This window comes from Piliocolobus tephrosceles, chromosome 19 (genome assembly GCF_002776525.5).
Source record: "Piliocolobus tephrosceles isolate RC106 chromosome 19, ASM277652v3, whole genome shotgun sequence".
NCBI lineage: Eukaryota > Metazoa > Chordata > Mammalia > Primates > Cercopithecidae > Piliocolobus > Piliocolobus tephrosceles.
Window position 1 is genome coordinate 24774592 of NC_045452.1, and position 22794 is coordinate 24797385.

A 22794-nucleotide genomic window follows, 5' to 3' on the forward strand; every position below is an offset into this window, starting at 1 on the left:
CTTGGTTAAAGCTTTAGGGAAAAGAAAAGGATATTTCTTAACAAGTCACATGTTGGTACCACCCATCGGCACACACAGGAGCTGCAACACACATTTACACGACAACTCTTGAAACCTGGAAAGCCGCGATGAATACAGGAAGAATGTTTCCGTAAGTACACATCTTAGGTTTCCATGTAAGCTCCCAGTTGGTCCTAGAGGCTGCAGAGGAGCCTGTGCTGGTCCTGTGACCACTGCTGGGGACAAGAGGCAAGCTCTGAGCACAGAGCCAGTGGGAGAAGGGGAGCATGCCAAACAGTTGGGATCAAGGCACCCCAGCAACACCGGGCACGCTGTCCTGTTAATGAAATGGCTGTGTGGTGGCTCGTGACAGGCCATCACTGCAAGTCTCTCTCGCCATAAACCACCAGGGACAGAGCAATGTGGCCTTCCCACTTCCCTGGGCAAAGCACTGCAGTCATCCCAGGAACAGAGTTACTGCTGGCTGTTTCTCTAGGTTGACATGGAATCTACACACAGGCAAAACTGCCCACTACAGGGTACAATTAGATGAGTGTGAACAAACATATACCACTGTCTACCGCCTCCACAGCAAGGAACAGGACACTTCCATCTCTCATGCAGTGCCTTTGTGCCCCCTTGCAGCCCCATCGCCTCCCCACACAGCCCCCAGCAACCACAGACATGATTTCTGCCCCTTTTCCAGGATGGCAAGGATATATGGAATACACAGTACGCAGCCTGGCTTTTCAGACTGGCTTCTGTCACCCACCATAATGCTTCTGAGACTGATCCATGCTGTCGTCTATGTCAGAAGTTCTGCTAAGCAGTATCCTATTGTGTAGTTATACCATTATTTTGTTTATCCATTCTTCCTGTTGAAGGCTGCTTGGGTCATTTTAGAAGCTATAACGTTATAGCTTCTATATAGCTATAGAAGCTATAACGTTCATCTATTGGTCTTTTGTGGGGACATATGCTTTCACGTCTCTTGGGTGAATACCTAGAAGTGGAAATGTCACATGGCACATGTACGTTTAACCAGAGTGCCAAACTGCTATCCAAAGTGACTGTGCCACTCTGCATTGCCATCAGCAACTATGGGAGTTCCCCATCCTGCATGCTCCCAGCACTTAGTATTGTCAGGGTATTTTGTTCTGTTATTTTTAGCCATTCTACTTAGTGTAGCAATATTGCATTGTGATTTTAATTTGCATCTTTTTAAAGTCTAATAATACTGAAAATCTTTTCTTATGACTATTTGCCATCTGTATGCCTTCTTGACTAAAGTTTGTTCCTTTTTTTTTCTGAGACAGGGTCTTGCTTTGTTGCCCAGGCTAGAGTGCAATGCCACCATCATGGCTCACTGCAGCCTTAACCTCCCAGGCTCAAGTGATCCTCCCACCTCAGCCTCCAGAGTAGCTGGAACTACAGGTGCGCACCACCACACCTGGCTAATTTTTGTATTTTTTGCAGAGACAGGGTTTTGCCATGTTGCCCAGGCTGGTCTTGAATTCCTGGGCTCAAGCGATCCTCCCACCTTGGCCTCCCAAAGTGTTGGGATTACATGTGTAAGCCACAGCGCCTGGTCTGTTCCCTTCTTACTACATTTTTTTAAAAAAATCAAAGGTATAATAATGACTTGTTTTTAAAATGCAAGAAAATTAATTTTCAGATATTTAACAAATCAATCATACATTAAAATCAGCACATATATAGTTAACTATTTCTGCTCTATCAGTTTTGTAATTAAAGAGCTCTCTTCTGCTTTTTCAAAACATGAGCTTGTTTTGGGATAGCCAAATAGCAGAAAACTTTAGGTAGAAACTGAATATAAGCATGCTTTCTTCCAAACATATTAATTGTGATATTAATGGCTTCATTCACAAAATCCTCATTTTTGAACCAGGTATGAAGCTATGTACCTAACTTCCTCTAAATTCAGGCTCACTCCACTCAGAAACTAAGCTACCAAAGACAAATGCTCAGCATACATGTGCCTGGACGTCCCTTCACTCCCCTGAGGGACTGCCTGGCAGATGGAGGGCCAAGCACGTTCCTACTGAGAGACTCAGCGCTTGGGGACAGGGCACTGGAACTGGGGCACTGGGAGGAGGGGGTGAGAGGTATCCTGAAGGCAACATCCAAAGGGCATCTTCAAGGACAGGCAGGAGGCTGGCCAGATTAAAGGTGAGGCCAGGGAAATAATTCCAGGCACCGGGAATAGCACCGGCAAAAGGAAGGTGTGTCCGCATGGCGACCCTGGGGCCCTGAGAGAAGTCGGCTGGGAATGGAACACAGAACACAGGGAGCGACTGGCAGTGAGGGAGGGCAGATGCTGAGAAACTGGGAGGGTTAGGCCTGCATCCTGAAAGGTGTCAGGCTTGGGGACTGGTGGGGCTCAGAAGGCTGGCAGGGGTGGGGACATCCTGGAAGGAAGGATTGAGAGCAGCCTCCAAAGAACGGGGCTGCCCAGTGGAACCCAGGGCAGGCGAGCCAAAAAAGGGAGCTGCCCACCCTCCAGGTGGCGGATGCGGGGACAGAGGTCATGGGATCCCTGGGTCCCAGACAGGCTTCTCTGCATACAGCATCCCCGCCTTCTCCAGGTTGTGCCCACCTTGGGAAAGAGAACCTCCTTTCTTTTTTTTTTCTCTTGAGACAGCGTTTCGCTCTCGTTGCCCAGGCTGGAGTACAATGGTGTGATCTCAGCTCACCACAACCTCTGCCTCCTCGGTTCAAGCGATTCTCCTGCCTCAGCCTCCCAAGTAGCTGGGATTACAGACATGTGCCATCACGCCTGGCTAATTTTGTATTTTTAGTAGAGACGGGGTTTCTCCATGTTGGTCAGGCTGGTCTTGAACTTCCAACCTCAGATGATCTGCCCACCTCAGCCTCCCAAAGTGCTGGGATTACAGGCGTGAGCCACTGTGCCCGGCCAAGAACCTCCTTTCTAGGGTACTCCAGAGGCCGCTCTCCTGCCTCCCAGGGATGGGCCTTTGGGGCCGCATCTCTCACAATCAAGCTCTGCCTCCAAGGAATCCACTCCCTTGCCCATGCCCTTCCCCGAGCCCAGGACTCGCCCTGCCGCCTGCCCTCCTCCAGGCCGCACTCACTCCCTCTCAGTGAGCCAGGCTTCTAATCGTTCCTCTGAGAACCCAGTGTCAGCCAAGCCTCAGTTTTAAAGTCAGCTAGGATGAGGTGGGGGCTGCAATCTCAACCATCCCTGTGCAGAAACATCCGTGCAATCAGGAGCACAGAAAGGGGCTCTACCTGAAACCCAGTGGCTTGTCACAGGCATGCTGGGGGTACTATCCGAAGAGCCACGTCAGCTCCTCCATCCTGCTGTGAAGAGTCCAGAGGTGCCTTTCCTAAGGACGCTGGGGAAAGTCTGCTCTGCAGACACAGGACGATGCTAAGCTCTGTGGTGCTCTCAACTCCTAACGCCTTCAGATTCTGGGCCCTAAGAGGGTGTGGACCTGTGTCTTTCTAATCCACCACTCTTTCTCCATTGCTTTCCACAGGGTCTACCACACAGCAGGCACCCCATAAAAATGTGAGGTAAAACCATAACATGACCAGAAGAAAATGTACGTGAATACCTTTGTGACTTAGGGTGGGGCTCCTTCAACAAAACTGTTCTTTTTCTTTTTTTTTTGAGACGGAGTCTAGCTCTGTTGCCCAAGCTAGAGTACAGTGGTGCGATCTCGGCTCACTGCAACCTCTGCCTCCCGGGTTCAAGCGATTTTCCTGCCTCAGCCTCCCGAGTAGCTGCGATGACAGCACGAAGGGCACACAGAGATGTCCCGTACGTGGGTACCCAGAGGCATGCGCCTGAGGACAGCAAGGCAGCTCTATGCCTGTAGACTGCAGTCGTTAGAGAGTGGGAAAGGCCAAGTGTGGGTAGAGGTGGGTGTACAGCACCCTTTACTGGATATCTTGGTGGAAGAGACTGGGCAGGCCTCAATGCACAACCAGGCAGCCATTCAGCCATGAAGCATGTACGCACCCTACAATGACCCGGCAGCTTCATTCCGGGCTTACATCCCCACAGAAACGTTCCCTGGGGTCCCAGGACAGGCAGGGGGCCTCTCCCTGGGGAATGCACAGGTAAGCATGGGGCTCAGCAGTGCAGAAGGAAGGATGTGCACGACTACGCCGACACACTGACCCAGAACAGAAGGATGTGGGGCATGATGCCATTTACATCAATTACGAATGCGTGCACATGAAGTAGGGGTGCAAAGTTTGTGAGAGCAGATGCTAACAAAAGCTGTAACATTAGAAATAGGGAGGGGGCCTAGGTATCAACTGCAGGTGGAGAAATCGAAACAGGAACAGTATTGATGAGCAAGTCCCCCTCCTACCTGCCCCCATCCCAGCTCTCTGTGAAGTCTTGGCTGCTTTTCCCCACGGAGGCTTCCCTGATGCAGCCCGTCCTTGCTGGAGTACCAGTGTGGACCACCAGCCCAGTCTACACCACCTGCACCCACAGACAGGGGAGACTCGTCTGAGGACTCCTGCCATCTGGTCCAGCTGGGGGCCATGATGGCCCTTCCGAACACCGTCCCCATGCCCCTCGGGTCACAGCTCGTCTCAAAATTGCCTCGAGCACATTAGCCTCACTTCCCTAGCTAGACTGTAAGCCTCCCGGCAACAGGTACCACACACTGAGTGATTTTCACTAGCGACGGCATCCTAATAGAGCATGCCCACACTTGGCCAGGCAGGGGGACTGACAGCTTTACATTCCACCCCACTTAATCTTGTGACAGGGCTAGCCAGGGGATACTATTAATGTCTATTTTTAAAAATTAAATTCAATTTTACTATTTGCGAGAAGGGACTCACTCTATTGCTGAGTAGCTGGGACCACAGGCATGCACCACTACACCTGGCTAATTTTTTCTATTTTTTGTAGAGACAGGTTCTTACTATGTTGCCAGGGCTGATTTCAAACTCCTAGGCTCAGGCAATCCTCCCAACATGACCTCCCAAAGTGCTGGGATTACAGGCATGAGATACTGCACCTGACCTAGTGTCCCTATTTTACAGAAAAGGAAACTGGAGTTTGAAGAGATGCAGTCACTCATGGTCATGCAACAGAAAGAGAGGCCACCTGCCCAAACCTCCCTCAGGCCAGGATCAGAGTCAGTGTAAACTGAGACTTATCAGGTCAACATGAGATGGTGCGTGTGCTTCCAGCCAGCCCTGTGGACTCCAGCAAGTCACAAACAGAATTCCAGACTCCAAGCAGCACACAGGCCCTGCTCCTGTCCCCACTATATGCCAACGAAGTTCCCAGGAACCCCAAGCCTGTAAACTACTAGGACTGGTTGCCGAGGATGAGTTTGATTTTAACCTCAGGATGATCTTCCCCTTTAATCTGTGGCCCTGAAGGCCCAAAAGCATCACAACTGCTCCCTCTGCACCCTGGAGAGGAAGGGCCAAGGGTGAGCCAGCTGTGCCAAGCTGACGTACAGAAGAGCTCCTGGTGGCACCCCTCTCCAGGCAAGTTCGTGGAACCAGAGTCAAATGTTTTATCCAAAGCTGACCAAGTATGCCAAGAAGCTCTAGCATCTCCTCTGCCAGCCTGGCAGACAAGGATGAGGCAACTCTTTAGGAATTCCTTAATTCCAATTCTGTAGCTGGCAACAAGACGCGTAAAATGCTTTTGATACCTTGTTCATATACATCAGATTTCCCAGCCCTAACAAGACCTCCTTTCCTTCACCTGCTCTCATGAAGGAAGCAGCACAGATCTGGCCCTGCCCTGAAATGTGTAACTTTGTACAAGTCCCTCTCCGTATATTTCTGTCCTTTCAGTTGTCAGGTAGAGTCAGAGCTATTCCTGTGAGGACCAAATGGCCCAGGATAGAAGGAGTTTACACTGCAGGATAGGTTTCTTCCTAGCCAGCTGTGCTCTCCACCTGCCACGGCGATCGCCTGACAAGACCGAACTTCTTGCTAAGCCATTTCTTCATCTGTCTGGGGGTCGGGGTGGGGGGTGAGGTGAGCCTTCACAATTCCAGGGTTTCTGATCGAAGATGATGTTGATGGTTCCTGGCATATCTGAGCAGCTCTGGGTCAAATATTTGACTCTGGTTCCATGGGCTTGCCTGCAAAGGCACCACCAGAGCTTCTTCCTTCCCTGCCTCAGCTCAGACCAGCTGGCTCGCCCCTGGCCCTTCCTCTCCAGGGTGCAGAGGGAGCAGTTTCCAGTCTGTTGATGCCACCAGCTGGCTGGCTCCCCACTGAAGCATTCCTCACTCCATTTCTGAGCGTCTGGCAACACCCTCTTGCCACTGAGAGGTATTTAAGGAACATTCACTGTGTGTGAAGGGCCCTAGGGATACAGTGGTGAACAAATGCCATTAGACTGTCCCTCATGAAACTTCTGGCCAGAAAAATAATGCAATGAGGCAGTGACACTTTCTGAGAAGGAACACTCTGGGTGGTCAGGGCTGCCTGGAGGAAACGATGTTTGAGGCGGTAGCTGAAGGCAGCTCTGAGGCAAGGCCGCTTTCTCACAGCTGAGGAAAATGCCATGAGGCCCACGGAGAGCAAGATGGGGGCTCTGCTGCCCCGGGACACCTCCCACAGCTCACCCCTCTCCCGGCGGACACGTGCTGCTGCATGCCAAAATGCGTCAAAATAGTGGGTTCTGAAGGCAACTACTATGTCTCTATATGTCTCCATCATCCATGCCAGGCAGAGAGAGGACACCCTATCTTCTCAGAGCCCAAATGGTGCCGGAAGCTGGGATTTCCATTCCCCCTGGAAAGGAAGGGACTGAGAAGTTGCTGAGACCTCAGAGGCACGGCCAACAAAACAACTCATGATCCTTTATCTATCAGTTCTTTTTTTTTTTTTTTGAGACAGAGTCTCGCTCTGTCGTCCAAGCTGGAGTGCAGTGGTGCATCTCTGCTCACTGCAACCTCCGCCTCCTGGGTTCAAGTGATTCTCCTGCCTCAGCCTCCCAAGTAGCTGGGATTACAGGTGTGCGCCACCATGCCCGGCTAATTTTTGTATTTTTAGTAAAGACAGGGCTTCGCCATGTTGGTCAGGCTGCTCTTGAACTCCTGACCTCAAGTGATCCACCGGCTTCAGTCTCCCAAAGTGTTGGATTACAGGCGTGAGCCACAGCGCCCAGGCTATTTATCAGTTCTTAATCCTGCGAGTCACACGAGCTCTCTCCATGGTAGCTAAAAGGAATGAATTCTCAGCGTGTCATCAGCCAGTAACTTCATGGCCAGCAGAAGAGCAGCTCCCGGCGCTTCTGCCACATTCCTGAGAGAGTCACATAAGCACAGCCAGCTGCAGGGACTCACCGGGCCTTCACTGCAACTACAAAGCTTTCAGGGAAATCCAGGGCCTGAGTCAGTTTATCCCTAAGTGACCCATGTCCCAGGCAGCTAGCGGGGGCTCCTGGGCTGAGTGAGTCCCTTCTCCTTAGGACTGTGCCCTGCAGAGTCACTACCTCTCACCCACCTTCCCTGGGGAGGGTGTGCGTGTGCCTGGCAGATGTTGTATCCTGTACACATCTGCCAGGCGTCCCCATGGTGACAGCTTCAGGCAACTTTCTTCCAACCTATCCTAACCCCTATGCTGAATCCTCCTTTCCAAACGGGGATGACTGTTGATACTAGGGTTGTGAAATCTATGATGTGTGTTTGAAACACCAAAGAGTAACAGGTGTCCTTGAAATATTATCAAGTCTGTGCCTCACTTTCAGGTGCCAAACTGCAATTTCCACATCCTCATTTCTATGGGATTCCACTCGTCCTGGTCCCCAAACTTCCTGCCAGCTCGTCCACCACTGGACTCCCAACTTGTCTCAGCCCTGGAATGTAGGTCCTCGGAGTTCCATACTGCGGAACTACCTTGAACCACAAGCTCAGACTAACACCTAGCCTCACTGGGGATCTCCATCTGCAAATGAGGTGATGCTATTTACCTTGCAGAGCCCAGGAGGGTTAGAGATTCAGAATCGCCTTGAGTCTGATCTGCAATCCCAGCTTGATTCTGACCCAGCACTAGTCCTGTCCCTTCCTTGGGGCCTCACTTCTGTCTCAACTTGGGGTTTTCAGTTCTTGCCCCCAACACTGACTGGCCATATCCTCTGTTCCTGAAACCTGTATCCTCAAGTACGAAGCTGAAGAAAATGGAGCTCACTACCCCGAAAGCACTCCTCACTGTTTGATTATTTAAAAGCACAAATCCCAGATTTCAACAACTTTAAAGACCCACTGAGTTATGAATCTGTAACTGAAATGTTCAAAATGACAAAATAAAAAACAGATGACACAGAAACCCAGAAATTGCCATTTTTAGATCCTAACTCCAAAGGCAGAACACATAAGATAAATAATGTAGACTGGAAGGATGTGTTTACGCAAAGTTGTGTTGAACTGAACTCTTCCTCGAGGTCGTCGGCCAGGTTCCCCGTGCTCTGCTCCCTTGGTGCATGTTACAGAGATATCGAGAAGGCCCTGCGACACCCTACATGGGGTTCACATGCGCAGCATATGTCACCCTGTGTGCCATAGCCCCCAAGACCCCATCCTGGAGCCCTGGGTCTCTGGGAAGACAGGCACTGCTCACTTGCCTTCAGCCGAGCACCCAGCAAGTGGCGGGAATTTGGTCCGTGGCTGCCGCTTTTGCTTTCCCTCACTCCTCAGGGATGCACCCCTACTGACGCAGGCATCACCTTGCTGGAAGAGCCGCCATGGTGAGGTCACCTGCCCGGTCCCTAAGCTTGCTGAAGACCCGAGGCTTTTGGCAGAATCCCCGAGGCACCCCCTGACTGACGGGGAGTGTGAGACATCCAAAACTGGCTCAACCCCTAAGGTCCAAAGCCGATGATCTAGTGGGGAAACTGCCAGCTGGGAAAAGCTGGAGGAGCAATTCTTCCAGGAAGCCTCCCCGTGTCCTTCCGTTCCCTCCTCTCCCCAGTTTGGTGCTTCCACAGCCCCCCATACCGCACTCCAGTCTACCTCCACCCTGGTCCTAGCCCCCGTACCTGAATCCTGGTTTACTTCATGACTCCTGTTACCCTACCAGTCCCCGCTACTGGAATGTGGGCTCCTCTCCCCATCTCGGTACCTGGGCACCCCAGCTCTGCCCCCCTGCATGTGCCCAGCTCAACAACTGTTTATCCACACATCTCCGTGGAGCTAAGCCACCACAGTCTAACGAGCACTACAGACCCCACCTGCTTTAAAATGAAAGGGGATTTGTTACTGAGTAGAGAGGAAAAACAGGTCTCTTAAACAGTTTTAAAAAGTTACTCTGACACCACTGAAATCAAATAAGAAAATAGAATTTTATCTTCATCTACAGAAATGCACACAAAAAAATTTTAATTTTATCTCCAGAAGACAAGCTTCTTGACAGCACAAAACCCCGAAGTGCTAAATTCCCTCAACACAAAAACCAAAGAACTCTTTCTCTGCATTTAGAATGATGGCATTTAGACGGGGGAGACAGGTCTGCCTGCACAACAGAAGGAAAGGTGACTTCACTCATCCACCTTTTCCTGTCTCCACATGTGCGATGTTCCCGCGGGTGGCTGCAGAAACGGTAAGTGTAGAGAGGACGCTCAGAGACCGCTCAGGCTCGGGAGTCATCTGGACTCGGCCCCGCCATGCAGGTGTTCTGTGACCTCAGACAAGATAAACTCTCGGTGTCAACAGGCTCATTGGTCCACCGGCCCAGGGCCCAACTACCAGCAAGAGCCATCCCTGGCCTGGGCCTGACCTGTGATGGTGCACCCCAAATTCTGCTTTCTCTTCTTCCACTAAAAGTGGAACTTGATTTTTCCCAGTATCGGGAATGACTGAGCACACAGGCCGAAGACAATGTTGTAGATGTCATACCTGAAAGAGCTGAAAACAAAATGACAGATTCGATGGCCTGTGGCAGCCAGCCAAAATAAACTGCCCGGCTGGCTCCCTGCAGTGCTCCTGGGTGGATGGGTAAAGGGGATTGATGCTGGCCGGGGCTGGTCCCTGCCCTGTTTGCCCTGCACGCAGGAAGCTGCCTATGGGAACCAGGCCACTTCTGCAGCTACTGGAACCCAGCAGGCGAGGCTCCTGTGAGAGCTTCAGTCACATCTACCTGACCACCCACCGCCACCCACTCCTTCAAGTATGTAAGTCCCTCCCATGTGCTGTGCATGGCACCAGGCCCTGGCAACACCAGCCAAGCAGGGCCTCCCTGCTCCTGCCAAGCTAGGGGACAGTGGCCATGGACAGCGATGGCAGCAGTGCTGAAAACTATCCAAGGGAAATGGCAGTCACTTGTGGAACTGTCTTGTGCTGCTGCTGGCCTGTGAGCTCCAAGAGGACAAGGGACTGTCCCTGTCACATTCACCTCTGTGTCCCAGTCCCAAGCTCAGGCCAGGCATGAGCCTGACTGACTGATCAAGGGGAACAAAGGACGGCTTGGTTAAAACCCATCACATCATGAGAAAAACCTCCATTACTGGGTAGAGATTGGGCAGCAAACGCTGCTTTCTGCTCTAATCTCAATGTCAAAGTCTGTCCAATGTTGACTTCTGTCTTTGCTTAGGTTGTGCATTCTAAACTGTGAAAACCACCTATTTAAAAACACCTAATTCTGAAGAGTCACGAGGTTCAGGGTCAGCCAAACTTGGCCAAGACAAAGGCAGCCCACATGTCGAGGGCCCTGATCTGCCCCATAGGACGACAAAGTCTATCTGAGCCATAATGTGAATGTCCACTGTAGCTTAGGGGGAGGGTCACGCACCTAAGAAGGGCAGGATCTTAGGAAAACTATTTTCTCACGGGCTTAGAAGAAATTCACGTCAATACAACTCATTCCTGAAAAAGGGAGGTATACAGCGCTCTGAAGAGCGGACTGCAGCAGCCTGTTCAGAAATCCCAGAATCGCCAAATGCCATCAGAAACGCAACTCTCCCCAAAATAAGGATAGCCTTAAACGAAGATTATGCAATATACACCATGTCTACATTTTGTGTGTAACATCGGGGTAGGAAAAAGTTTTTGCCAAAAGAGAAAAAAGTATCACACACAATTCTAGCCTCTTGGTGGGTGTTCTCTGTAATTCTTACAACCATCCTGGAAGTAGGAAATTAGCAATGCCATATTACAGCCTAGGAAATGCTGGAGAGCACAGGGGAAGACTGCCCAAGCCTGCCCAGAGCGGTCAGGGGCCACACCAGGCAGGTCACAGATCTCTGTGGATGGGAGCCTGGGGTGGCTCAGCTTGGCTAGAAGAGCCAGGGAGTCCAGCTGGCTGTCAACACATGCTTGTGTCTTGGCCATGCGAAAGAGTATGCTTCTATTTTGAAGGTGATGCGGAAAACTGAAGCTTCCCAGCAGGGCAGGGAGCTGTCCAATCTGCTTTTCTAGATGGGCTACCTGGCAGTGGGGTGGAGACTGAGGAGGTGAAGCCTTAATCCTTGCTCACGGTTCGGCAGATACCAGTTCGGTGAAAAGAAAGAATTAATGGTAATTTTTAGAAACTTTAGTGAAACTAATGTGGATCACTAACCTTCTAGGAGCCTTCTAGGAGCCATGTCTGAGCGTGGTGGGGTGATAATTAAGCTGATGCACACCCTGTCCCGAGGAACCCGTGGCTGTGGGCACACCGCTCCCGCAGGGCTGACACAGGCAGGCCATCACAGGGAAAAGTCCATCGGGGTCGGCGTGTGGAGACAGCTGGACAGCAGACAGAGCCGGTCACTGCTGCTGAGCACGAGGTGGTATTGTCGTTCGCTCACTTCGTGCTTGTGCTCAGGGCACTGCTCAGCCACCTCCTTACTGCTTTGGCTCTAGGAGGCCCGAGGCTGTGCTCTCACATAGGCTGCCCAGGACTTAGCTCAGGGCCTGGGTCATGGCAGCTTCTAAATATGTGTCCTATAAAATCGGTATGGAAGGATGGGGAAAGTATCGCTCCACATGGACAATGAATATGAAGGCGTTATCACATGATGAGCTGTCCTGCAGTGCTAGAGTCTGAGAGAAACCAGCCAGACTGAGAGCGAGTTACAAACAACCTACAGGGAGCGCCTTCCTGGCAGGGAACGGTAAATGTTGAGTCATGTGCCAACTCTTCGGGGCTAACATTCCCAGAATGTTTGACACAAGATATTTATGTTCTCTTCATCTCCCCAAATATTCTTCTCAGGGGCTCTTTATGCCCATAAGATAGTGCAGAGAGGTCAGACCCAGCCTGGCTTCATCCAGGAGATCTGAGCTCTAAATGCACGGCCAGCTGACAGCTGTGCAGAAATCCCGTCTCCAGGGAGCTTTTGTGGGAGGCAGACTCCGGCTCCAGTTCCTAAAATAAGTGGCGTCTGCCCTCCTAGCCTGGCCCCCAAGAAGCCCTCAGAGATGCAGGCAGCGGCTCTCAGCCCCGCTGGGGACAGACCTGTCATCCTGTTCCCAGAGCCCACTGAGGGCAAGGGAGGCCGGGAAGCACCGGTGACACTTGAAAAGTCCCATGGCCCACAGCCTAGGCCCTTTGTACACCAGCTCCCAGAACCAAAGAGAAGGCCTGGAAGCAGTGCCCAGAAGCGGAGAGGCAGGAGGAGGACCCCTGGGCTCCTGCAAGAAGTCAGGAAAACTTGCCAGAAGCAGCCAAGCTTCCATACCCTGCTGTGAAGCCTGTGGGCAGACCAGACCAGGCTCTGACTTGCTGAGGGAGCGACCCACCTGGGGAACTGCCTCCACCTGGCCCCCCGCCACTGTAATCCCACACGACTTCCCATCTCGCTCCACAACTGGCCCTTAGCTCCAAAAAGGTCAAGGTGCTCAGCACTCTGTAAGACCACACTCATTCAGGCTCCAGACTTGGCTCCAACCTGGAATGCCATCCCCTCTACTTGTTTCCAATTCTTGGCCCAACCCTCCTCAGCCCCAGGCCTCCTGGCTGACTCTGCCCAGCAGACCCTGTCACTGAGAGGCAGAGCGTGGGGTGGTCCCTCCTGCTCTCATACTCCATAAGCATCTTCTTTGTGGGAACTGGATCCCCTCTCCGCTCTTCCTCTTTTTTTTCCCCTGTATCTACAGGGTGAGGGAATGCAGGAGGTACTCCTTCCGAATACGCACTAAATAGCTCTATTCAGCATCATGCCCTGTGGGTAACCTCTCCTCCCACAGGTCAGTATGGGTTCCCTCATTCGTCTAGTAAGCATCCGAGTGTAGCAATGTCCCTGGCCCATGCTGCCTTTCCTGCCCCTTCCCCCAGGGCAACCCCAGCAAATCGTAAAGCACCTGGCATGATGAACTGCCTAGTGTCTACCTTATTCCTGCAAATGTCACAGCCAAAGGCTGCTGGAGGACAGGGCCACACAGAAGATCGCTCTGGAATGACATATTCCAGTTAATACCTTTTGGTGGGAAGGAGTAAAATTAAACACAAAAAACTTTTTCACCTCAAGACCACAAGGCTTTCTTTGGAAAAGTGTCCTTCCATGGGAAAGAGGAACTTGCCATCTGCCTGGGAAGATGTGCAGTTGGCAGTGTGCCCCTGAGTCTCTCAGATCCCAGCAGGCCACCACTGAGCAGTCGCTCCGCCACTCAGCAAACATCCGTCATGGAGGAGGCGGACGACCACAGCACTGTGGGGCTGACAGCAGCTGAAGAGTAATTTCAGGGACAGCATCACAAGCTGAGCAGAGCCCGCCTGAGCGTTTTCAGGCAAAAGGAGATGTTCTTGACTACTGAGATTATTGCAGTTGAGAATTTAACAGCAAGCATAAGAGCTTAATTACTGGGCTTGTTAAAGCTACTTGATATAATATATGCTGACAATATACACTGGCAACGTTCACCTAAATGTTTTTAATAAGCAGCTGAAGACTTCTGTAATAGCACTATATTTAGCTACAGTTGAGCTCTTTTCCCAGCAGTTTCTGCCACCAAGTGGGTAATGAAGACAATGCCACCAAGGGCACCGCAGGAACAGACACTGACTGTGTGCACCAACTCTCTCAGTTCCCATGTCAGAGGGAAGGGCCCCCACCAGCCTTGCCCTGATGCCCTAAAACACTTAACGTTTATTCATTCTTTTAACCCTTACAATACTAGGATGTGGGTACTGTTATTACCCCCATCTTATAGATTGGGAAATGAAGGCAAAGAAAAATCAGTAACTTGTCCAAAGCCATACACAGGAAGTAAGTGATCAGGCCAGCAGTCAAACCCAGACCTCCTGGTTCCAAAGCAATGTCTTCACCTGTCCCCATTGCCTCTCCCCACCTATCCCTCACAAGGAAGGGCCTTTGAGTGTGCTTGTCCTGTGTGCACCATCACCAAGCTCAAGGCAGGGAATGACTGATGCCATCCAGCAATGTCACTACAGTTACAAAAAAGAAGCTCCCGTAACTGGAAAGGTTTCTATCTATAGTTTTGGTTCAGTGTTGAGAACAAGGGCCTGCACTTCTTTTTTTTTTTTTGAGACAGAGCCTCACTCTGTCGCCCAGGCTGGAGTGCAGTGGCCAGATCTCAGCTCACTGCCAGCTCCGCCCCCCTGGTTCACGCCATTCTCCTGCCTCAGCCTCCCAAGTAGCTGGGACTACAGGCGCCCGCCACCTCGCCTGGCTCGTGTTTTTTTTTTTTGTATTTTTTAGTAGAGACGGGGTTTCACCGTATTAGCCAGGATGGTCTCGATCTCCTGACCTTGTGATCCGCCCATCTCGGCCTCCCAAAGTGCTGGGATTACAGGCTTGAGCCACCACGCCCGGCCGGGCCTACACTTCTAAAGGCCGGCGAGCTCACAGGAAGGCTCTGCACAGCTGCTGCTGGCTCCATGCGTGCTCCTGCATTAATGATGCCACAGCTTCTCGGGGGGAGGGGGGAGGGTGCAGCCAGCAGGACCTGACTACTAGAACCTGTACCTGCAGGTGGGGGCAGAGGCAGTCCTGAATTCTAGCACTGTTTCAGGGGCACCTCCAAACCACGTCTTGTAACTACTGGTTCTGACACAGCTTTATCTAGTTTCATGGCCAACCTCCTGGCATGCTGTGAGATGGGGCTGGCGACCTGTTTGACTGTCACTCTTGCTGTCTTAAGTGAAATATTTCCCAGGCAGATATGCCTCTCCGGCTGCTGAAATTTTGAGCTGGGTGTCCCCCTCACCCCTCCAGAAGGATGCCACCAGCCGAGGGGTGGCAGCAGAGAGGGCCTGCATGCTCTGTGCCTTTCCACATTTACTTCTGCTGTGGCAGAAGCCAGCTCCTGGAGGGCAGGGACTTGGTCTGCCACATCCCTTGCCTAGCACACTGTAGGTACTCAGTTAACACATAATTTTAACAAAGGTATTTGGCTAAAAGTCGATGATCTTTTGTCCAATACATAGGGGAAAAATGTGTTGACAGAATTTTGAGCTTCTTGTCCATCTTTTTTTTAAACTTGGGCAACTGTGATCACTTGTCTATGTCACAGTATCTATCACTGTGATCATTTGTTTATAAAATGACTTCATGCTAGTCCCCAGCAAATACCATGGCATCACCCTCATCTCTTCTACCACTGGAGCCTCCTGTGTCATAGAAGCATCCATGTGGATGCTGCCATCCATGTTCTTATCTTGTCCTGGCAGCCCTCCTTAGAGGCCAACAGTATCCCCCACTTCACAGATGAAGATCGCAAGGCTCAGATCAGTTGAGCAACTTGCCTGAAGTCACACAGCTAGCACCAGCACAGCTGGAATCAGAGCTCAGAGTCTTCTAACTGCAAAGCCTCCTTTTCTTTCTTTTTTTTTTTGAGATTGAGTCTTGCTCTGTTGCCCAGGCTGGAGTGCAGTGATGCAGTCTCGGCTCACTGCAACCTCCGCCTTCCAGATTCAAGCAATTCCCCTGCCTCAGCCTCCCAAACAGCTGGTGTTATAGGTGCCTGCCACTACGCCCGGCTAATTTTTTGTATTTTTAGTAGAGATGGGGTTTCACCATGTTGGCCAGGCTGATCTTGAACTCCTGACCTCATGATCTACCCGCATCGGCCTCCCAAAGTGCTAGGATTACAGGCGTGAGCCACTGCTCCCAGCCATGCAAAGCCTCTTTCCGTGAAGGCCAGGAAAGCTCCAGGGGTTTTGCCACAGGGACAAAATTAGACCAAAAATTGACCTCCTATATAGTCCCAGATGCTCACTAGGCTGAGGTGGGAGGATGGCTTGAGCCCAGGAGATCAAGGCTTCAGTGAGCCATGATGGTGCCACTGCACTCCAGCCTGCGCTCTCAAGACCTCAACTGTTTTAAAAAAAAAAAAAAAAAAAAAAAAAAAGATTGACTTTCCATTAACTAGCAGGCAGGAAAAGTAAGTGGGACTCAGGAACAACACCCTCCATCCCCACAAAAAAAAAAACCACAAAATAATTTAATCAGGAAGAGAGCCACTCACAGGTACAAACTGGCAGCAGATTCTCAAGCAAGTTTGAAGGCGTTTGGCCCTCTGGCCACTTGCCTGTGCTGTCCAGCGTGATGTCAAATCATAGCCCTCCATGTTTCTACATAAAACTCAACAGTAAAGTGCCTCGTAGGATAAGCTGAGCAATTAGCATCTGTCTCTCCCACCCACATCACGGCAAACATAAAAAGGAAGGTGATCGCCAAGACCTCTCATAAACACCCCTAATCTCTTTAAGTATCAGACTTTCCTAGCAAGGTAAGTTTACTGCCTTCGATGATGGCTAAGGCGTACCTGAACTGCCTACAAACAAGTGTCCACACCTTTTCTGCTACTATCTAGGTCTGACTACAAATCCCTGGCTGGTTTTGGGGTATGTTCACCTCATTTCCCAACCTCCACCAAAAAAACCAAAGGGCCTGCCAGACACTATTGGCCTGGCCACTTCATTCACTGGAAGAAAGCAGGTACATTACCTCCCAGAAGCTGTCGCTGGACACTTCTACTCCAACGGAATCATCATACGTGACAGACATTTCTTCAAAGGCTGAGGGAGCAGCAAGGTATACTTAGTCAGGGGTCAACTTCGGATGCTCAAAATCTGTAGACAAACCTATGAACGAAAAACATGTATCACAGTGGTTTTTAAATGCCCAAGGTAAAGGAACAAGTCATCTCTATTTCACAACTTCCCATTTCTAATCACTGCCTTCAGTACTGCGTGGTCTATAATATTTCCTTTAGGTGGGAGAAAGCCAGTAGACTCTAACCAACTCTGGGCAGATATGTGTATGTCTGTGTGTGCATGGTGGGTGATGGGGGCAGGGGGTGCATGTGCGTAAAATCAGGCAGAGCCCCTGGATCTTTGGGCTTGCCCATCCCGGCCTACTCTACCTAACTGGTACGGATAGGACCTGGGATAAAACATGAGTGGAGGTAATCCCACCTTTGACACCCGACTCCCCTCTCCAGAGTGTCTACCACATTCCACTTGTGTTGAGCACCGTCCCCACTCAACTCCACCTTTACTGACTCAGCAGTCATTTTATAAAATGACTTCATGCTAGTCCCCAGCAAACACCAGGGCATCACCCTCATTTCTTCTACCACTGGAGCCTCCTGTGTCATAGAAGCATCCATGTGGATGCTGCCATCCATGTTCTTATCTTGTCCTGGCAGCCCTCCTTAGAGGCCAACAGTATCCCCCACTTCACAGATGAAGATCGCAAGGCTCAGATCAGTTGAGTAACTTGCCCGAAGTCACACAGCTAGCACCAGCACAGCTGGAATCAGAGCTCAGAGTCTTCTAACTGCAAAGCCTCCTTTTCTTTCTTTTTTTTTTGAGATTGAGTCTTGCTCTGTTGCCCAGGCTGGAGTGCAGTGATGCAGTCTCGGCTCACTGCAACCTGAAGCCCCAAATTCAGACCAGTTTATTCTGACACTGTGTGTGGCTCAGCTGGAAAGCTAAATGGATCACTTCTGAGAAACAGATTCAGCAATCTACAATCCAGGCAAGAGTAAAGGCGGCAATTATTTCCCCTGCTGGAGGGAAGAAACTGAAGGATTCCCGTAAGCACAAACCACACCTTGCTAGTGTGATGACCTGTCCACAGCCGAGATGAAACTGTCTGACTTTTTGGTAAAAAGGTGACCCCATCTTTCTTTACCTTACCCTGTGTGCAGAACACACAGCCAGAGATCCGAGACCTTCCTCACTGCCACAGTCAACAGTCCAAAGCCTTAGCTTAGCAACAGGAAGGGGTGAGACAGAGTGGCCAACTTGTTTTGAGCACCAACAAGGTGCAAGACTTTGTTCTAGGTCCTGTTCCATATGTTATCACATGACTTCATGATTCTCTGTGAGACAACCTGGAATTGTAGTAAGAAACAGACTCCAGAGTCAGGCTGCCTAGGCTTGAATTCCAGACCCATTACTTTTGAGCTGGGCAACAGTGGGCAAGTTACCTACCCTCTCTGTGCCTCGAGTGCCTTATCTGTAAAAGAGAGACAACAGCCGCGCGCAGTGGCTCGCGCCTGTAATCCCAGCACTTTGGGAGGCCAAGGCGGCCAGATCACCTGAGGTCAGGAGTTCGAGGCCAGCCTGACTAAGACAGAGAAATCCCGTCTCTACTAAAAATAAAATTAGCCAAGCGTGGTGGCGCATGCCTGTAATCCCAGCTACTAGGGAGGCTGAGGCAGGAGAATCGCTTGAACCCAGGAGGTGGAGGTTGCAGTGAGCTAGATCATGCCATTGCACTCCAGCCTGGGCAACAAGAGCAAAACTCCATCTCAAAAAAAAAAAGAGACAATAATGGAACCTACAAAAGAGAATTGCTGTGAGTCATATACATACAAGAGCTTAAAACAATACTTGGCCCTTAGTAAGTGCTACGAACTCACTAAGTACCGTTATATAACTTTAGTAAGTGCTACGAACATAGTAAATAATGAATTGTTGCCACTATTATTATTATATAGTAATGATCATTACTATCATTACTTCTGTCTCTATTTTAAAGTCAAGAAAATTGATGTTCAGTAATTTGTCCACGGTTGTCCAAGTAATGGGTGGTGGAAACTTGTATTCAACATCAGCTCTGCCTGCTTGCTAAGGTAATATTCTCTCCATTACACCAAGATGTTTTCCAAAAACAATCTCAAAGTTAAGTAAATCAGGCTTCCCATAACCTAAAATTGGATCGCTAATTAAAAGGGCTTAATCTGGTGGATTGCAGAGCTCCTAAAGGTAAAACACTGCTGTGTAGCAAGAGAGACAAAGTCCACAACAGATAACGGTACTTCAAAGCCAAGTCCTACAAAGACATTGCCGCTGTGAGGAGACAGTTACAGCACTAAGATGCGTGCATGATCCTAACCAGGCTCTCATGGAGAGAACTCCAGCAAGGGCTTCTCCCACGCTGGTTGGGGCTCTGCTCCATAATTATAGGGGCGGTGTGTCGTTTGAACCACTAGGATTCACAGAGGCTGGAAAGGCCACCTGGCCTGGGCCCTGATGCCCCCTCTCACAGCAATTTTTTTTTTTTTTTTTTTTTTGAGTGGAATCTGGCTCTGTTGCCCAGGCTGGGGTGCAGTAGTGCAATCTCAGCTCACTGAAACCTCTGCTTCCCAGGTTCAAGCAACTCTAGTGTCTCAGCCTCCCCAGTAGCTGGGATTACAGGCATGCGCCACCACGCTTGGCTAATTTTTGTATTTTTTAGTAGAGATGGGGTTTCCACCATGTTGGCCAGGCGGTCTCAAACTCCTGACCTCAAGTGATCCACCCACCTTGCCCTCCCAAAGTGCTAGGATTACAGGTGTGAGCCTTTTTTCTATGGACTCCTATGCTACTAGCCAGGGTCCTCCTGGAGTTGCCTCACCCCATGTTTCAGCAGCAGAAAGTTTTCTACCCAGAGCAGCTGGTCTCTGCTCCAGGCTTCTCAGGGAATAGCAGGGCTTTGGACTCAGGTGAGTCTCAAAGTGGCCCAATCAAGCCGCCAGCTGGGCTGCCTGGCCAGCCATGGGAGAAGCTGCAGGGAAGAGCAGGCCCCTGCTCCGGACTGAGAGGCAGCTTGACACCTGAGCCACTTGGGCAGAGGAATTCAGATTCAGTCTGGAGACAGCTGTGGTCTTGACGCAGTTTTGCACAAGACTGATTGACGGACTGACTGATTGGTTGACTGACTGACAAAGCGTCTTTTCTGTCATCCAGGCTGGAGTGCAGTGGCATGATCACAGCTCACTGCAGCCTCGAACTCATGGGCTCTAGTAATCCTCTCGTCTCAGCCTCCTGAGTAGTTGGGACTATAGGCACGTGCTACCACACCCAGCTAGTTTTGAAAAAAAAAATTGTGTGTGGAAACTGGGGTGTCACTGTTGCCCAGGCTGATCTCAAACTCCTGGGCTCAAGTGATCCTCCTGCCTTGGCCTCCCAAATTGCTGAGATTATACATGAATGAGCCACCACAGCGGGCCTAAGATTTAAGAGCCCACTTAAGTGCCAGGAGCCAAGGAGAGGCTCAGCACAGTGGTCAGCCTTTAGGAGTAAGAGCCTGAATCACTGAGCAGAGAGGTAATATAACCAAGATCATGGGTCTGCCAGGGGCATCAGACAGGATATATGCTCTTAGCTGACCAAAAGGAACAAGGAATACCAGCAAGGGAAAGGGACATTCTCCGGTCACATGGTGGCAGAGCTGGGAAAGGCCCATACTTGTTCACTTTCCTTCTGTCTGGGACCAGGATCTCATCACAGCACTGTACGCGGCAACAGTGACATCCTATAGAATGCCTTCAAGTGCAACGAGGGACAAGCGTACCCCATGGGCATCCTCTGTGGCCACAGCTCAATCTGTGATGCCATCAGCTCAACTACCCCCATGTGTATTACTTAGAGTTCATCTTAATGCTCAGCCAGCTGCTCCCTGCCACAAATCTGTCACCTCCCAACTTAGACATTCTCCAAGATTATACACATCTTTATTAATTTAAGTAAAACAGAATTAGGAAGACAAATCTCTTTTTATAAAATGCCACAAGGCATTTCAGACCCAACAGAAATGACTTCAGGAAGCTCTGCACCACCACTTCAGTTCTTGAGCTGGAATAATTCATAATCAACCACACTTTCATCTGAACCCTCTAAGCACATCTTATACAAGGTCTCACTGAACTGTGCAGTCAGAATCTAGCAAAGGTATCTGAAGCCCTAAGGAGACACTGAGGCAAGGTATAGAAAACCCAAAGAGACAGAGACTGTGAAGGGAAGAAATGAAAGTCTCCTGCCCAAAGAGTCAGTGAGGTAATGCAGATGAGGCCTGGGACGGTGGAAGGTGGGAAATTCCAGCTCTACCACAGGCCAGCTGGGTGACCTCAGAAAGCCATGTCATTTCTCTGAGCCCCAGTTCCTGAGCTGTGCTTTACCAGGTTTCAGTGAAGGTTAAATGAGATGAAGGTCTCAGTACCCCCAGGTCACAGGCCATGGCAGGGCCTCCCTCGGTGGGAGCATTGTCCTTGGTCCGCACCCTGGGCTTCAAAGTGTCCTTGCTACTTCCTTCAGCTCCACAGTCACAAGGAACGCAAGTAAAGGGGAGGACCTGGGGGACAAGAATCTGCACCAAAAAGAAAACCCAACTGATAGTACAACCGTGGCCAAGCTGGGAACTCATTTCTGATGTTCACAGAGCAACAACCTGTGGGAGGATGGGGGTTGGGGAGGGGGGCGCTTGAGCGCAGGCACCGAGCTGAGTTCTCAATGACAACTCCTAAGTCCCCTCTCTCCTGCCCCTGCTCTGGGACATGAGCAGCAGGGGCCTTGTCCAACCGCCTCGTCCCTCCCATGGAGCCCCGCACCAGCCTCAGCGTATGGGACTCTCCTGGCTCCCCGCTCTCACCCTGATGAGCCTCCCTTTCCTCTCCCAACCACTTGCACACCTTGCAGTTCACTCTATGGCTCCTCCCATCCCTCCCAGCACTGATCTGTGGAACTCCCATGACCTCAAACGTCATCCATGTGCAGGGACACACCAGCAGCTCTCAAGAGGCAGCCTCTCAACCCAGTAAGAAGGCAATTTCCTCGCAGGCAAGAAGGTCCAGCAGTGACGAAAGTCACCTGGCACACACCTGACACCCTAAAAGTGATAGCCATTGTTCTTAGAATCACCAGAGCAAGCCACCCAAAGGTTCCGAGAAATGTTGGTGACTGAGACTGGGTTTGATTTTTGTTTTCCCGTCATTGTTTCTACTGGGATAAGCACTTTTGGTGAGGCTGCCACCTACCACTGTGACCTTGCCACCAGCCCTCCCTTCTGCAACAGCAAAGAGGCCAGTCATACCCACCCCTATGGCGACTCCTCATGTGCCAGACGCTGTGCCCCATGCACTACATGCATGCACTCCATTTAGTCCTAACAACTCTATGGGGTAGCGGTTTCGCCATGGGCACTGTCAAAGCAAGGAACCTGGGGCACAGAACGGGTTAGGAGCTTGCCCAAGCAGAGGAGCTGAGACCTTAATAAAGGCAGGCTGACAGCAGTCATGCTCTTCACCACTGATCTTAACCACCTCAGTGCCGAGTTCAAATATTCTAGAACATACAACATGAAAAACTAAATATGGGTCAGACATGGTGGCTTACGCTTGTAATCCCAGCACTTTGAGAGGCCAAGGCAGGAGGAATGCCTGAGTCCAGGAGCTCAAGACCAGCCTGGGCAACATAGTGAGATCCCATCTCTACAAAAAGTAGAAAATAAAAAAAATTAGCCAAGTATGGTGGCACGTATCTGTGGTCCCAGCTACTCGGGAGGCTGAGGCGAGAGGACTGCTTGAGCCCAGGAGGTCAAGGCTGCAGTGAGCTATTACTGGGCCACTGCACTCCTGCCTGGGCAACAGAGCAAGACCCTATCTC

At 50.6% G+C, this 22794-nt stretch overlaps 1 protein-coding gene across 3 annotated transcripts in view; it reads right to left on the reverse strand.

The window, feature by feature from the left end:
- PACSIN2 (protein kinase C and casein kinase substrate in neurons 2) overlaps nucleotides 1-22794 on the reverse strand; it is a 142370-nt gene that overhangs the window by 24006 nt on the left and 95570 nt on the right. For all 3 annotated transcript variants that reach the window (XM_023221796.3, XM_023221797.3, XM_023221798.2), the window contains one exon: nucleotides 16868-17004. In XM_023221796.3, the coding sequence (XP_023077564.1) occupies nucleotides 16868-16927 (60 nt within the window). In that variant the 5' untranslated portion in view covers nucleotides 16928-17004. Of the gene's footprint in view, nucleotides 1-16867; nucleotides 17005-22794 lie in introns of those variants that run through there.